This window comes from Malus sylvestris, chromosome 10 (assembly GCF_916048215.2).
Source record: "Malus sylvestris chromosome 10, drMalSylv7.2, whole genome shotgun sequence".
NCBI classification, from domain to species: domain Eukaryota; kingdom Viridiplantae; phylum Streptophyta; class Magnoliopsida; order Rosales; family Rosaceae; genus Malus; species Malus sylvestris.
Window position 1 is genome coordinate 38852494 of NC_062269.1, and position 15960 is coordinate 38868453.

Here is a 15960-nt window from a genome sequence, read left to right on the forward strand (position 1 = left end):
AATTTCTGATCGTACGATGTATCTTAAATGGATGTAATTGGATGATCCCCAGGATCTTCCTGAAGTTGAAACTGCAATTGGAAGTGTCAATTTAGGTAATTCGAGTGCTAAGTCAACCCTAATTCTAGACCCGGCAGTTTCTGACACGACATGAAAACGACACGAAAATAACGAGTTTCGGGTCAATACGATAACTTATCGGATCATTATCGGGTTACCCGTTAATAACGGGTTCTTAACGGGGTATACACGCATGTAACACATGGGTAACCGGTTTCGACCCGTTAAGAAAATATTTATTTTGATAATTTTAAAGTTTAATTACTAAAAATTTATTATAAAATACAATAGCCATTTTAATATATACAATATATTCTATATTAAATTTATAGTTTTGTATTATTATTCTATATAAGTTTTAAAAAAAAAGTTTAAGTCATTATTTATTTTTATTATGAGAGTTCCTTATTATCATTACTAGGATAAATTTTACTTAACATGTTGTTGTCCAAAATTAAAATAAACTAATATAGTATTTGTATAGGTAAGAACTAAGAAGACATACTTACAAGTATAAAAAATGTGAAAGAATATATAAACACTCGTGATTCATCATTATTCCTCCACAAGTAGATAATAGTTACACTTACATTATCATTTAAATTTTTAAAATTTTCCAAACCTTTATGAATAATGTTTTTTATTTGAGGGAAAAATTAATAAAATTAATAAAAATTATTGTAGAAATGTAAAATGACACGCCCGATCCCGATATTTCCCCGAATATCAGGATAGGCACGTGCTGGCCGACACCCGAGGGTGACGAAAGCCATTTATTGAGTGCAATTGTTGAAAACAAGGAATAAATAAGGTATATAAATATAAAAGAATAAAGAATATGCATTTAAGGAACGTGTTCAGAGCATACGACTAACTAGAATACTAAAAGAAATAATATAAAATTGAATGAATGAAAGAATGGGTCCCACACCAAGAGGACTCGAATATGCCGATGCGGAAGTGCCTTTATGCCGTAATTGTATGCCTCGATTCTAAGTCCTGAAGGGGGCGCAAAACAAACATGAGTGGACCAAGTTGATATATATATAATAAAACAGTTATCAACGTACTAACCCCCAGGTTTTATGAAAACACATATATAATGTTAAACATAGGTTTTCCGAAACCTAGCATGCCGTGTAATGTCTCAAATCATAACTTGTTATATATGAGTTATGATTTGAGACATTGCACGGCATGCTAGGTTCCGGAAAACCTATATTTAACATTATATATGTGTTTTCATAAAACATGGGGGTTAGTACGTTGATAACTGTTTTATTATATATATATCAACTTGGTCTACTCATGTTTGTTTTGCGGCCCCTTTAGGACTTAGAATCGAGGCATACAATTCCGGCATCAAGGAACTTCCGCATCGGCATATTCGAGTCCTCTTGGTGTGGGACCCATTCTTTTATTCATTCAATTTTATATTATTTCTTTTAGTATTCTAGTTAGTCGTATGCTCTGAACACGTTCCTTAAATGCATATTCTTTATTCTTTTATATTTATATACCTTATCTATTTCTTGTTTTCAGCAATTGCACTCAATAAATAGCTTTCGTCACCCTCGGGTGTCGGCCAGCACGTGCCTATCCTGATACTCGGGGAAATATCGGGATCGGGACGTGTCAGATTGGTATCAGAGCGTGATTTGTTCAGAGCATACTTAGGATTCTTTTCTATTCTCGTAAAGTGTCAGTTTTGACATCATTTGGGTGTCAGGACTTCTAGATTTGGTGCCATTTGGCGCAGTTGTGTGAACCTTTCTCTATTTGAATTGTCACATTTTGGTTGAAATACAAGAACTCGTGTCGGGATTGTGCCTCATCGGTGACGTGTTTGATTTGTTGGACGACTTTTAACTTCGGATCGATACTCTGCAACGTGTATTACCTGGGAATGACAGGCAAAGTCGGTGTTACTTGGAAACGGTGTGTTTTAGAAATATCAGTTTGAGGAAATCTGGTCAAGACCAACTGTAGATCCAAAATGGCGATGCCACTTTACAACATGCATTCCCTAGGAATTGCGGGCGGAGTCGGCTTTACATCGAAATCTTGGGAAACAGAAAAATCATGGTGGTACGAATTGGTTAAGACCTCTGGAGATCTGAAGCAATGATATCACTCTGCACCATGCGTTCCCTAGGAATGGCGGGCGGAGTCATATCTCTTGGAAATTGCTCGAAACATTCAAAGTGCGTGTTAAATAAGCGAGTAAGTGCTAGTGGTGACGACGATTAGTAGGTGGTAGTTGGTGGGAGCAAATCAATGTTCTCGGACTCGTTTCCACTGAGGATATTCGTGTGAATCTTTAGAATGAATCTTCAATGATTGTTCTATCGATAACCTTCTTGCTTATTCCAACGACGAAGTCAAGTTCACTAACCTTTGACCGTTAGCTATACATCAAATTCTTCGAGTGTTGACTTCGTTCACATTAATTGCTTTGCTTGGGAAACTCCTCGGTAACAGACGTTCTCATCAATTTCCCAAAATGGAGTTACGATTCTTGTTGTTATTGTAGTTTGACTTGGATGATGAAAATCCAGACTTATTTGGATAAACAAACTTCTTGAATTTCACTTGGGTCTGATACTCGATGGTAAACCCTAACTCTTTTTCCACGCACTTTTCGGTAAAGGTGAATTTAGCCTCTTGCTTATAGATCAACTGACTAGTGCTATTGTACATTAACTGTTCAGCCTTGTAATTTTCAGTGTAATGGATTGAGACTCTACCATATTCATCATTGTACGAAGATTGAGCTTTGCTCTGAACTTCTCTAGACTCATTGAGCTTTAGTTTGCTCAAGGGCATCATTTTAAGGCAGCCAATCCTGTCACTGCATGCGTACTCAGGCTGTTTTGTATCTTTCTTTTTCGTCATTCTGTTGATTCAGAGGTTCTATGTTTAATTTTTGAACTTTGAAACAGCTCTCACAAAGCATTGTGAATGTCGAAATGTCTTTGGCCTCGTCAAATCTTATTAACAGTTTTTAACTATTCTTGAGCTTAGATCTATTTCCTTGTTGGCTAAGAAACCCGTCAATCTTACTGTGATGATTAACCAAATAATCATAAACAGTGATTTTTTTTATTTCTGCATGTTCACCTTCCTTCATTTGTTCGTTTCTCAAGGTAGAACTGGATTATGCCGGGACATTACACGGAGGGTGTAAAAAAAAAAAAAAAAAAAGGTTTTTGGCAATGTTTCTGGTTCAAATCTCGATATCTTGTACTCTAGATTTTAATGGACTTGTTTTGGCCCTCAAATTCTTGAGTGTTCTTTCAGCCTTCTTGACATTGTTTCTCGCTCAATCAGTGAAAAATTCACGATCGATTATTTCGGCGAAAGTGTGCACCCAGTTCATGTCAATTCGGACAGGAACGATAGGAGCATAACGTTTTCACAAGCTTACTAGACTTACCAGAAAGAGTTCCTCGTGGGTGTGAAGTTTGAGTTGTCTTTTGGTAAGAGACCGGTGAAGATTGTGGTACAGATGATTAGCAGATTGCATCACTATCTTCACGCTGAATTGAATGGTCACCACTCATTATCTTGCTACAATTCATAACCATCATATCTTACTCTGGTAGACCTTTTCGATGATGTGATGTGTTCGCCTCAACGTAGCTTTCCACTATCTCTCACCAGGATCCTTCAATTCAAGAGCACGTGGACGTGAGGTTTGAGCAGTCTTTTAGTAAGAGTTGGTTGAAGGTTTTAGTACATAAGGTCAGCATATTGTATCACCATCTTACTATAATTCATAGGCATCACATCGGTTATTTTCCAACGATATGTGTTCATTTCAACGCATCTTTCCACTGCTTCACTTCCTAACCTTATTGTTATGAGTACATGGTTGTCGAAACACTTCTAATAGATTTGTTTGGTGCACTTTGGAATGGAACTACAGCACGGTCGAGGCGAGAATCAGATAATCTCTACATTTCTTTTGAAATGTGTGTACTATGACGAGGTTTTTAGATTGATCACTCGAGAATCATTCTTCTTTCCACTAGCATTAATCTTGTTTGACTTGAAATCTGCAACTCAGCAAAAATGGAGAGGTGGATTGAGCATTACAACAGTTCCCAAGAGATACTGCTTGTTGGGAAAGGTGACTTCTCGTTTTCTACTTGCTTGACTCGAGCTTTTGGGTCTACTACTAACATGGTAGCCACTTCTCTTGAATCTCAAGGTACAGTTTTCAAAAAGGTTCTTTACTGGTGAAACACTGGAGTAGTTGGTCACATTTGGAGGAACTGAGAAGAATAGAATCCTTGGTGCTAATTAGAGTTTTGACGACGACAATTTTTGTTTCGTTTGGTTTGGGTACGACACTTTTGCGACATGGTACGAAAGCTTCTACAGGCAACCTTAGTTGATAGGAATTTTGTGAACTGGTATTCGGAGGATCGAACATACGATGTGTGAAATTGTGCACCCTTAGGAAATTACTGCTTGCTTATCGAGACAACAAATGTGTGATCGATATCACGGGCGGCCGACTGTTGTATCGATAACTTATTCTTTGGGTTTGTTAAGCAAGTGGGCAGGAAGATCCGTCTACGGCAATTGTTACATATTCACTATTCTTGGGACTCGACCCAAAGACATATCTGTTCTCGAAGTGCGTGACGTTTTGTATGCTTAGGCGGGACCCACTCTCATTTTTCAGTTTTGGATTTTCAGTATAAATATTTTAACTTCTGTTACTAGTTATTTATTTTCGAAGTTACAAATGTTTTGGGGGAAATATTTCCGTTTTCAATTTTTAAGTGTAGCTCGAGCTTTCGATCTATATGTTAGTACTCATCTATTTTGGTGTTATCTTATTTTACGTTCTTACTTTTGGCCTTAAGCTCTTTTGCGTTTTTGACTTTATATTTTATTAAAGTATGTTTTCTATTTTTACACTGATGGGGAAAGAAGGTATGAGCCTGGAGGCACGAAAGATGGAATCATTGCAACCCGATCGCAACGAGAAGGCCTTTTCCCTTTTGTGCAACCGCTCTGACTTGATTTCTTCATTACGTATATATATATATATATATATATATATATCATTTTCCCTATTTTCGAGTTTTTCAGTGTAGCAAGTTGTTTTAAATTTCGGGGACGAAATATTTTTATAAGGGTGGTAGATTGAAACACCCCAACCTCATTTTTTATTTAAAAATGGTTTTTGGACCTAAATTGGTGAGCCTAAGGGGCCCACCCCTTTTATTTTGTCCCCCGGTATCTCTTTCTCTCCTTTAGCTCTCTCCCTTCTTCTCTCCCTCTCGGCACATCTCTCTCTCTCACCCGTGTCCTTCCTCCCTGCAAACCCTCACTTCCACACCACATCAATGAAGACAACAGCACCCATCACCATCACTCAGATCCTCCCTTCTCTCTTGCTTCTCTCCGAGCTCACTCTCTCTTTTCTTCACACTGTGCACAGTCACGGTGCACTTGAATTCTGACGAGGTAAGTCAAAAACACCCTTCAATCTTCCTTCCTAGTAGTCTAGAAGGCTTAGTGGTTGTTAAAATGTGATTTTGATGAAGGTTTCGACACGAAAATACGTCCGGGAGACTTCCCCAGATTTCCGGCGAGGAACCCGCCACTTTCGAGGCAATTTTCGGCCAAAATACGGCAAGTTGGCTGTCGTGCAAGGTATCAATCTCTTCGTCTCACTGAGAACTACAACTTTCTTTTTTGTTTCACTCAATTTCATTGAGTATTGAAGAAGTTATATCCATTTGAATCTTACCCAGTTTTCGGCGAGTCAGAAATATTTCGAGGCATTTTCCGGCCAAACCACGGCGATTTAGACGTTGTGTGAGATACCATTTTCTTTTTCTCTTCAAGGGCTACAACTTTCGTTTTTGTCTCGCTTAATTTCGTTGAGTAGTGATAAAGTTATGGCCGTTTAAAGTGGGGTGGTTTTCCGGCCGATTTTCCGGTTTTCTCTCCCATTGGGTCCGGCAACCCACCAAACCCAAGCCCTTTGGGCCTTCCCTGCCGAGCCCAACTCTTTTAGTTGTATGTGTTTTGGGCTAGGTGTGTGTGTGGGTTGTGTGGTGTATGTGTGTGGTGTGTGTGAGTGTGTTGTGCATGTGTCGTGGGTGTGTGTGTGTGTATGCATGCCGTGTGTGTGTGTAGTTGTGGTGCGTGTGTGTGTTTGGGCTTAGGCCCAAACCACATTTCTTCACCCTAAACCCTTTTAACCCAAAAACTTTAGAATTCCAAAACCCAATAGATCATAATCCTATTTAACCTAAACCTAAACCTAAACCTTAATCCAGATTTCAAGCCTAAAACCTGTTAGACCTAATTTGACCGTTGACCCCCGGTCAACGTTGACTTTAGGGTTGACTTTTCGGGTTTTCGTCCGGGACCCTTCTTAGGGTAATTCGACGTTCTAAATCCATTTCCAATGTCTATTTTCCCAAATTCAATTGTTAAAATAGAGTTTTATTAATTGGACCCTTTATGTGCTTAGGGGCAATTATTGGTGACGTTTCTTGTTCGTTAGTTTGCGTGGCTCTTCGGCGGCTAAGTACTGTGAGTGGACCCCTTCTAAAATGCATGTTTTATAGTAGAAATGCATACATGAAAGGTATGATTTGATGATTACGTTTTATGAAACGTTTTGTGAGATAACATGCTTACTGATGCTACTTTGAATTATTACTATTTTTCCTATAACCCGTGTTCTTATAGAATATCTGATGGATGACGATATGATATTTAGAACATGTTTCGAACACCTCTTTATAGTATAGATGATGGATGACTTTATACTATGAAGTTGTTTTTCAATATATATACGTTTAATGGTTTTGTACTTACCTAGTGGTCCTTTCCGCTACGGGACGTAGGGATAGATTCCGATCCGTCCCGGGCGACGGTTTGGTGGGTCGCCGGACCCAATGGAGAGAAAGCTGGAAAATCGGCCGGAAAACCACCCCACTTTAAACGGCCATAACTTTATCACTACTCAACGAAATTAAGTGAGACAAAAACGAAAGTTGTAGCCCTTGAAGAGACGAAGAGAATGGTACCTCACACGACGTCTAAATCACCATGTTTTGGCCGGAAAATACCTCAAAATCTGTCGGACTCGCCGGAAACTGGGTAAGATTCAAATGGATATAACTTCTTCAATACTCAATGAAATTGAGTGAAACAAAAAGGAAAGTTGTAGTTCTCAGTGAGAGGAAGAGATTGATACCTTGCACGCTGGCCAAATCGCCGTGGTTTGACCGGAAATTGCCTCAAAAGTGGCGGGTTCCTCGCCGGAAATCTGGGGAAGTCTCCCCGACGTATTTTCGTGTCCAAACCTTCATTAAAATCACATTTTGACAACCACTAAGCCTTCTAGACTACTAGGAAGGAAGATTGAAGGGTGTTTTCGACTTACCTCGTCGAAATTCAAGTGCACCGTGACTATGCACAGTGTGAAAAAGAGAGAGAGTGAGCTCGGAGAGGGGCAAGAAAGAAGGGAGGATCTGAGTGATGGTGATGGGTGCTGTCGTCTTCATTGATGTGGTGTGGAAGTGAGGGTTTGCAGGGAGGAAGGACACAGGTGAGAGGGAGAGAGATGTGCCGAGAGGGAGAGAAGAAGGGAGAGAGCTAAAGGACAGAAAGAGATACGGGGGACAAAATAAAAGGGGTGGGCCCCTTGGGCTCACCAATTTAGGTCCAAAAACCATTTTTAAATAAAAAATGGGGTTGGGGTGTTTCATAAAAAATGTAAAAAAAATATACAATCACTCATAATGACAAACTTTACAACTTTCATAAAAGGGTCAGCTTTGAAATCCAACACTATAATTCATAAACCTTAAATTTATATTTAACCGTCGATTGCCATTTACGCTTTATTCATCTTACTGAATTTCATTTTAAAATTTTTTCTTTTTTGAAAACATGATCATCTGGCGGATGTTAGAAGATGAACGGTTCAGATCTTTGATATCACGTTTCGATATTTACGGTTAACTGAAATATAAGTTGATGTCGTATAGTTTGTAGAAACTTTATAAACATCAAGCAATATTTTCACTAACGGTAAAACTCTGAATATAATATCAACGATCTAAACCATTCATCTTCCTGCATCCTTTAATGGATCAAGTTTTCAAAAAAGAGAATCTGAAAAAATAAAATTTGATGAGAACAATGAAGCGTAAATGTAAACAACAATCAACGATTAAATTTTGATCTATGATTTATATGATTATAGTGGTGAATTTCAAAGTTAAGCTCTTCATGAAAGTTGTAAAGCTTGTCATTACGAGCGTTATATATTTTTTCTATATTTTTTTACACCTCTACATTAATTTAAAAACTATTAAAGACTTTAGGTAAGTGAAAATATACTTAAAAGAAAAATGCGTTTTTATGTTTTGGATGTGACAATATGGTATGTATATACTTATTTAGTATTATGTTTTTCATTTGATTATTTATTGGTTTAAAATATTTTTTCCTTAACGGGTAACGGCTCGGGTCATATTACCTGTTAATATTATCGGGTCGGGTCAATTTACCCGTTTATTTTAACGGGTGTTACACGACATGACCCGTTAAGATATTGGATATGACACGAAAACGACACGAACACGGAAAACACGACACGAATACCAGGTCTACTTAATTCCAGGAGGTTACGACCCCTATAAACCATTGTGTTTAATCTGTTGTATCTTTCATGTAACCCCAGCTTGCTGTAAATTTCCTTATTTTGAGGAAGAGTGTTGTTTACCCCAACCTGCTGTAACCTTCCTTATTTTGAGGAAGAGTGTTCCCTTGTTTATTCAGCCTTAATTCTCGGGCCAAAGGTGGCGTGTGTGCCATTCCTTTCCCTTGTTGTTATATGTATTAGTTTCCTTTGTAATTACAACACAAGAAATATACAACAAATTTAAGTATTAAATTCCACATGGTATTATAGCAGTGTCCTTGTTAAGGCATGTCTCTGTATATCTGTTCTTCTGATATCCTCAGCCAACAAAAATGGCGGAAGATACTTCAGTAACTCAAAAGGTAGAAAGCTCACTTTCTTCTCCTACAACAAGTTTTTCAAAGGTTGATATCAACCCAAATCAAAGGCTTAGTTCAATCTTGTTGAACGAGTTTAATTATCTTTCGTGATCATGAGCAGTCACTTTGGCTTTAAGTGGAAGGGCTAAGCTCGGTTACATCAATGGAGTCATTCAAGCTCCTAAGATCACGTCTGCAACTTATGAAGCTTAGTTATGCAAAGACCAATTGGTCATGTCATGGTTGCTAAACTCGATGGAGAGGAAGATTGCAGAAATCTTCGGTTACTTAGATTCTTCGCAACATTTGTGGAAGCAAGTAAAAGAGATGTACGGGAATCAAAACAATTCATCCCGAATCTTCCAGCTCAAAAGAGATGTTGAAAGTCACAAACAGAAGGCCAAATCATTTGTGCAACACCTTGGTGATCTCACCACAATGTGGAATGAACTTGACGTCTATCGTCCTCATACCACAGACGTTGTTGTGTTAGTAAAATGAGCTGAGGAAGATAAAATCTTCCAGCTGCTTGTTAGTTTGAGCCCAGACTATGAAGATCTTAGAAGTCACATCTTGATGAATCCAGAACTTCCTTCTTTTTCCAACGTGTGTGCCATAATCCAACGTGAAGAGGTTAAGAGACGAGTCATGAAGTTGGACACAAAAGCATCCATGCAGGAGTCTCGAGCCTTTGCTTCGAGCCACTGGTCAGTTGAGGCCAAAAGTTACAAAGGAAAACATTCGGATTTGAAATGTGAACATTGTGTTACCATTGGGCTTCTGGGAATATGACATACCAAGGATAGATGTTAGGTCCTTCATCCTGAGTTGAAACCTAAATTCAACAAGGACAACAAGGGATTTTTCAAGGCATCTCAAAGCTCACCTTACATAGCCAATCATGCTGCAAATGCTGCCTCCATTTCCACTAATAATGTGTTGGATTTCACTTCCAATCTAACCACGTTGTTGAACAAATTTGCAACATATCTTTCAAGGAAAAATGAGAATGGTGAAAGTGAAGAAGCTTCAAAAGGAGGAACCGAGAAGCACACTGCCCTCTTCAGGAAATTTGCTGGTTTTCTAGCCAAGGGTGTTCCACATGAAAACTCTTCAAGTACTCTCAATGCCTTTACAACTGCTCTAAGTACTAGTTTTGTGCATGATTGTTGGATTATAAACTCCGGTGCCACCGATCACATGAAAAATCAAATTGAAAACTTGAGTGAGTTTAAAAACATGTCATCCAAGGTGTCTGTGGCTAATGGGAAATGGGTATTTGTACTAGGTAGTGGGAAAGTTCATTTAATCTCCAACAAAGTTGAGTCCACTGCACTTTTTGTACCCTCATTCCTATTTCAACTTATGTCTGTAGGAAAAATCACCAAAGCCCTAAATTGTCGTGCAATTTTCTCACCTCAAAATGTGATATTTTAGGACATAGCCACCAAGAAGACGATTGGTGAAGGTTTTTTTCTAAATGGCCTCTCAGGGGGGTTACAAGTTAGTTCAAGCCATCCTCAAGACCCTCAATTGTGGCATCAACGTTTAGCACACCCATCCGAGCCTATTTTGTGTAAGTTATTCCCTTGCTTGTGTCAAACACATATCAAGTGTGATACTTGTCATTTTTCAAAATTTGCTAGGTTGCTTTTTAGTTCTTCTTTGTCTAGAGCTAGTAAGCCTTTTGAAATTCTCGGATGTTTGGGGTCCTATTCTCGAATCCTTTAATGGCAATAAATATTTTGTGACGTTTGTTGATAATTTCACTAGAACCACTTGGCTATATTATTGAAGTTTAAAAGTGAGGTTGCTAACATGTTTCAAGATTTTCACAAATTTGTCATCGCTCAATTTGATTCAAAAATTCAAATACTAAGATCGGATAATGGCACCGAATACATATCTAGCATCATGACTCAATACTTGAGCACTCATGGCATTCTTCACCAAACTAGTTGTGTTGGCACACCTCAACAAAATGGGGTGGCCGAAAGAAAAAATAGAGATCTTCTCGAGAAAACTCGTGCACTCATGATTCATATGAACATTCCCAAACGTTTTTGGTCTCAAGGTGTTCTCACTGCAACTTATCTTATTAATCGACTTCCTAGTTGAGTTTTGGAGTTCAAATCTCCTTATGAAATTCTCAAGAGGCATCCTATTGATCTATCACATTTAAGGGTATTTGGGAGTATTTGTTTTGTTCACATACAAACTCCTCATCGTGATAAGTTGGACCCTAGGGTTGTTAAATGTATTTTTATGGGTTATTCTTCCACTAAAAGAGGTTACGAATGTTTTAATCCTATTACTAACAAAGTTGTTATGTCAAGAGATGTCAAGTTTGAAGAGGACTCTCCTTACTTCACAAAGGATAAAAGTTCATGTCAGGGGGAGTTATTGCTTGATATTTTTCCGCTGCCAACTCCTAGCTCTGAAGAATATGATGCCACCAAGTGTGATTCTGACTCACAGCCCATCATACATTCAGTAGCACCGACATGTCTTTCGACTAAGTCACTGCCTGAGTTTAGTGACTTACCTCACTTCTCTGATCAAAATCATGACTCTTATGAGTCACATGATGTTGCTGGAGTCCCTGCATCACAACCTTACATTTGACGAAATCCTTCACGTACTCGACAACCTCCTGCCAAATTTATTGACTATGTGACCTTTGATGTGCGTCATCCAATCTCTGATATCCTAACATATCATAAATACTCACCATCACATGTTGCTTTCCTTGGTGTTATCTCTATACACCGTGAGCCTACAAATTTTCAAGAAGCAAACATGCACCAAGAATGGCAACAAGCTATGGCTGAAGAGTTAAAAGCACTACATGAAAATCATAGTTGGAGCATTGTTAACCTTCCCTAAGGTAAGAAAGTCGTTGGATGTCATTGGATCTACAAAGATAAGTTCAATTCAGATGGGTCATTCGAGAGACATAAAGCCAGATTAGTGGCTCGCGGCTTCACCCAAACGTTTGGGGTGGACTACAAAGAAACGTTTGCTCCAGTAGCCAAGATGAACACTGTGCAAGTTCTTCTCTCTGTGGCAGTTAACTTTGGATGGTCTCTATTTCAAATGGATGTTAAAAATGCGTTTCTACATGGAGAACTTGAAGATGAGGTCTACATGCAATTGCCTTTAGGCCATCCTCAAGCCTCCACTGAATGGGTTGTTTGCAAACTGCACAAAACGATATATGGTTTAAAATAGTCCCCGCGTGCTTGGTATTCAAAACTAAGTTCAGTGTTGGAGAAAGTGGGATTCACAAGCAGCAATGCCGACTCTTCACTACCGACTCTTCACTATTTGTTCGCATTAGGTTAGCTGGAATATTGGTCGTCTTGATTTATGTTGACAATCTAATTATCACAGGTGATAATATGGATGAGATTACTTCTCTAAAAAAGGCCCTCCATAAACAGTTTGCCATCAAGGATCTTGGTAGGTTGAAATATTTCCTTGGTATCGAGATGGCTACCTTTTCCAAGGGTTTTTTCTTAAATCAACGGAAGTATGTGATGGATTTTCTCCATGACTCAAATATGCTTGACTGTAAACCAGCCTTTACTCCCTTGGATTGCAAGTTTAAGGTAGATATGGGAGGTGAGCTGCTCACAAATGTTAGCTATTATCAGAGGTTGATGGGCAAGTTAATTTATCTCACCATTACTCGTCTTGACATCACCCATGTAGTGAGTTTAGTGAGCAAATTTATGCATTCTCCTACTGTCAAACACCTTAATGTTATCAAGTGCATATTACGATATATTAAGGGTTCAATTGGACGTGGTATCCTCATGGAGAAAAATGGTTCCACAAATATTCAAGCCTACACTGACGTTGATTGGGCAGGAAATGCCTTGGATCGCAAAACAACCACAGGTTATTGTACGTTTACAGGAGGAAACCTCGTCACTTGGAAGAGCAAAAAACAGTCAGTCATCGCTCGCTCGAGTGCCGAGGCTGAATACAGAGCCATGGCATCATCTGCATGTGAACTCATATTGCTAAAAGGTCTCCTTGGTGATTTGGGAATCTCTAACAGCACACCGATGTCTCTCATGTGCGACAATCAAGCAGCAATGCATATTACATCCAACCCCATCTTCCATGAACGCACTAAAGACATCGGGGTGGACTGTCATTATGTTCAAGCTCAAGTCCAATCCAAGGTTATTCAGACTGTTTTTACACGAAGCCATGATCAACAAGCGGATCTTTTTACTAAGGCATTGGGCACTGCTCAGTTTCAACGTTTATTGTGCAAGCTTGGATCAATCAATCCCCTTGATCCAGCTTGAGGGGGAGTATTGGAAATATAAATCAGTGTTAATGAAGTGCAAAGTCAACCCTTAATTCCAGGAGGTTACGACCCCTTGAAACCATTGTGTTTAATTTGTTGTATCTTTCATGTAACCCCAGCCTGCTGTAATCTTCCTTATTTTGAGGAAGAGTGTTGTTTACCTCAGCCTGCTGTAACCTTCCTTTGAGGAAGAGTGTTCCTTTGTTTATTCAGCCTTAATACTCGGGCCAAAGGTGGCATGTGTGCCATTCCTTTACCTTGCTGTTATATGTATCAGTTTCCTTTGTAATTACAACAAAAGAAATATACAACAAATTTAAGTATCAAATTCCACAAATATCAAGATCAACCATACCCTAGATTGAGAGGGTTTCAAGAAGACGAGCTGAATTGCAGTGGCAAAAGCCGCGATTAATACCAAATCTTGGTGAGCGGAAGCAGAGAAAAGGTTCGAAAGATCACTCGTAAGCTACGAAGGCAATCAATACCATGTTAACCAATATATGATGAAGATCTTGATGAACACAGAGAGAGAAAGAGCTCAGAACTTTAGAGAGAAAAAGACAGGGAAATTGAGGGAACTGAATATTCTTATTATGTTTTCTTAACAACCAAGTAATACATGGGATGTAGTGTTTATACTTCTCTTAGAACAAACTTATCTAACCACCTAACCAATCAAAAGCTTATAATCTCAGTACAAGGGGGCACACTCTTAACCTTCAATACTTATACTCTATCAAACTTTACTTATTTAAGCCAAGCAGCGCATGCAGCTTCTCCACAAAACTGTCAATGTAGGAGTTCTCAAGGCCTTTACTGGAAAGAAACTCCCTCCACTTTGTATGGTTTCTCCTCACTTCCTTCCCCACCTCGCTCTCCTCATCCATCACATCTCTCACAGCCTTGCAAACACCCTCCTTCGTAAAAACCCCATCTTCCTCTCCTTTCTCAACCTCCACTCCAACTCTCAGATCACGACCCATCACTCTTGCAATGGCTAGCTGATCCGCCACGTTCGGCAGTAGAACAAGCTGGCAATCGCTCACCAGCCCCTCCATCAACGACGATGGACCGCAATGCGTCACGAAGCACCCCACAGAAGGGTGCTTCAATATCAATGGCTGCTGCACCCAACCCCAACTCACAACCCCTCTTCCTTTTACCCTCCCTTCAAACCCTTCCGGCAACGCTGACTCGACCGCTTCAACTCCCATCGGCGGCTTCAGTGCAGCGAAGAAGGGTAAACCCGTGAGCTCAAAACCCAACAACAATTCTTGAAGCTGATCAATTTTCAGAACGCATTCAGTTCCAAATGCACAGTATATCACACTTTTCGCTTCAAAACTTTCAAGCCATTTTGCCCACTTCTCGTCCAACTCTGTAGTCGGAGTCTCTGGCACCACCGGCCCTGCGAGAAGCACCGGCTTTCTCAATTGGGTTTCAAGATAATCGCAGTACTTCCCTTCCATCTCCCTACAAGTCCTGAAAGCCACCGCGTCACAGTCGTTCAAGGAGATGATTAGGCGCTCGATTAATTTCGTCCCACTGCCGAACTCCTTCAGCAGGAATGGCGCCAGCATTCGAGCTTCGTGTGCTGGTAGCTTGATTGAAGATGGTGGAAAAGATGGTGGCGGGTTGATAAGATCGTTGATAAGATCATCTTCCGGCAACACCGATTTCTCCATTAGTACTTTTCTTTCTGGGCTTCTCACATAACCCACAAGTGCAGGAGTAATAATGATGTAGTTTATAGATTTAATGCCTGTACCTAGCTCACGTAATAATTTTGGCAACCATGGCGTGAAGTCGAAAAAAACAAAATCAGGGTTTAGTTCACAGATTGCTTGCAGGATTGCTGGTTGAGTGAGGTCCATGGCGGTCATGAGGAGAGAGTAGGAAGGGAAAGGGACATCGTTTGTGGTTTCGGCGCCCGGCGGAAGGCCGTCGACATGAGGGACGGTGATGGGGATGAAGGATATGAGATGAGGGTGGAGGTTTAAAGCTTGTAATTTTTGCTGGGTTTTGGTTGGTACGAAGAAGGAGATTCTGTGGCCTCTTTCAGCTAGCTTGTTGGAGAGGTGGAGGTAGGGGGTTAAGTGTCCCATGGCAAACCATGGATACATTGCAATGTGAAGGGATGGCAATGGCTGGTAATTACTCATACTTGAAGCAAAGGACAAAGGCTACGGTTTGTAGTGATACTTGAGATCGATTGTGGTTTTGATTTGTTTCCCAGGTCACTTTAAATGGAGGACATGAAGCACTGTGCATGCACCGATCGACAACTGCACACCACTTGCAGAAGACGACGTGGTACAATTATTGGATATATTAAATTAGGGTAATGGAAGGGAGATTAAAATTTTAAACCAAACCATGTAGTTGTTGATAATTGAATTATAGATAATGCAAGGGAATAAATATGGTCCTTGTATAAAATATGGATGGCTTCTTATTTATCAAAATCATGTATTTATCTATTTAAATCATTGTTCTAAAAATCTTTGTTTAGCCATAAGTGGCTG

The 15960-nt window shown here is 39.6% G+C and overlaps 1 protein-coding gene across 3 annotated transcripts in view; it reads right to left on the minus strand.

The window, feature by feature from the left end:
• LOC126585813 (cyanidin 3-O-galactoside 2''-O-xylosyltransferase FGGT1-like) overlaps positions 1-15660 on the minus strand; it is a 58781-nt gene extending 43121 nt beyond the window's left edge. For all 3 annotated transcript variants that reach the window (XM_050250360.1, XM_050250361.1, XM_050250359.1), the window contains exon 1: positions 14153-15660. In XM_050250360.1, the coding sequence (XP_050106317.1) occupies positions 14179-15597 (1419 nt within the window). In that variant the 5' untranslated portion in view covers positions 15598-15660 and the 3' untranslated portion in view covers positions 14153-14178. The remainder of the gene's footprint in view (positions 1-14152) is intronic.
• Between the last annotated feature and the right edge of the window lie 300 nt (positions 15661-15960).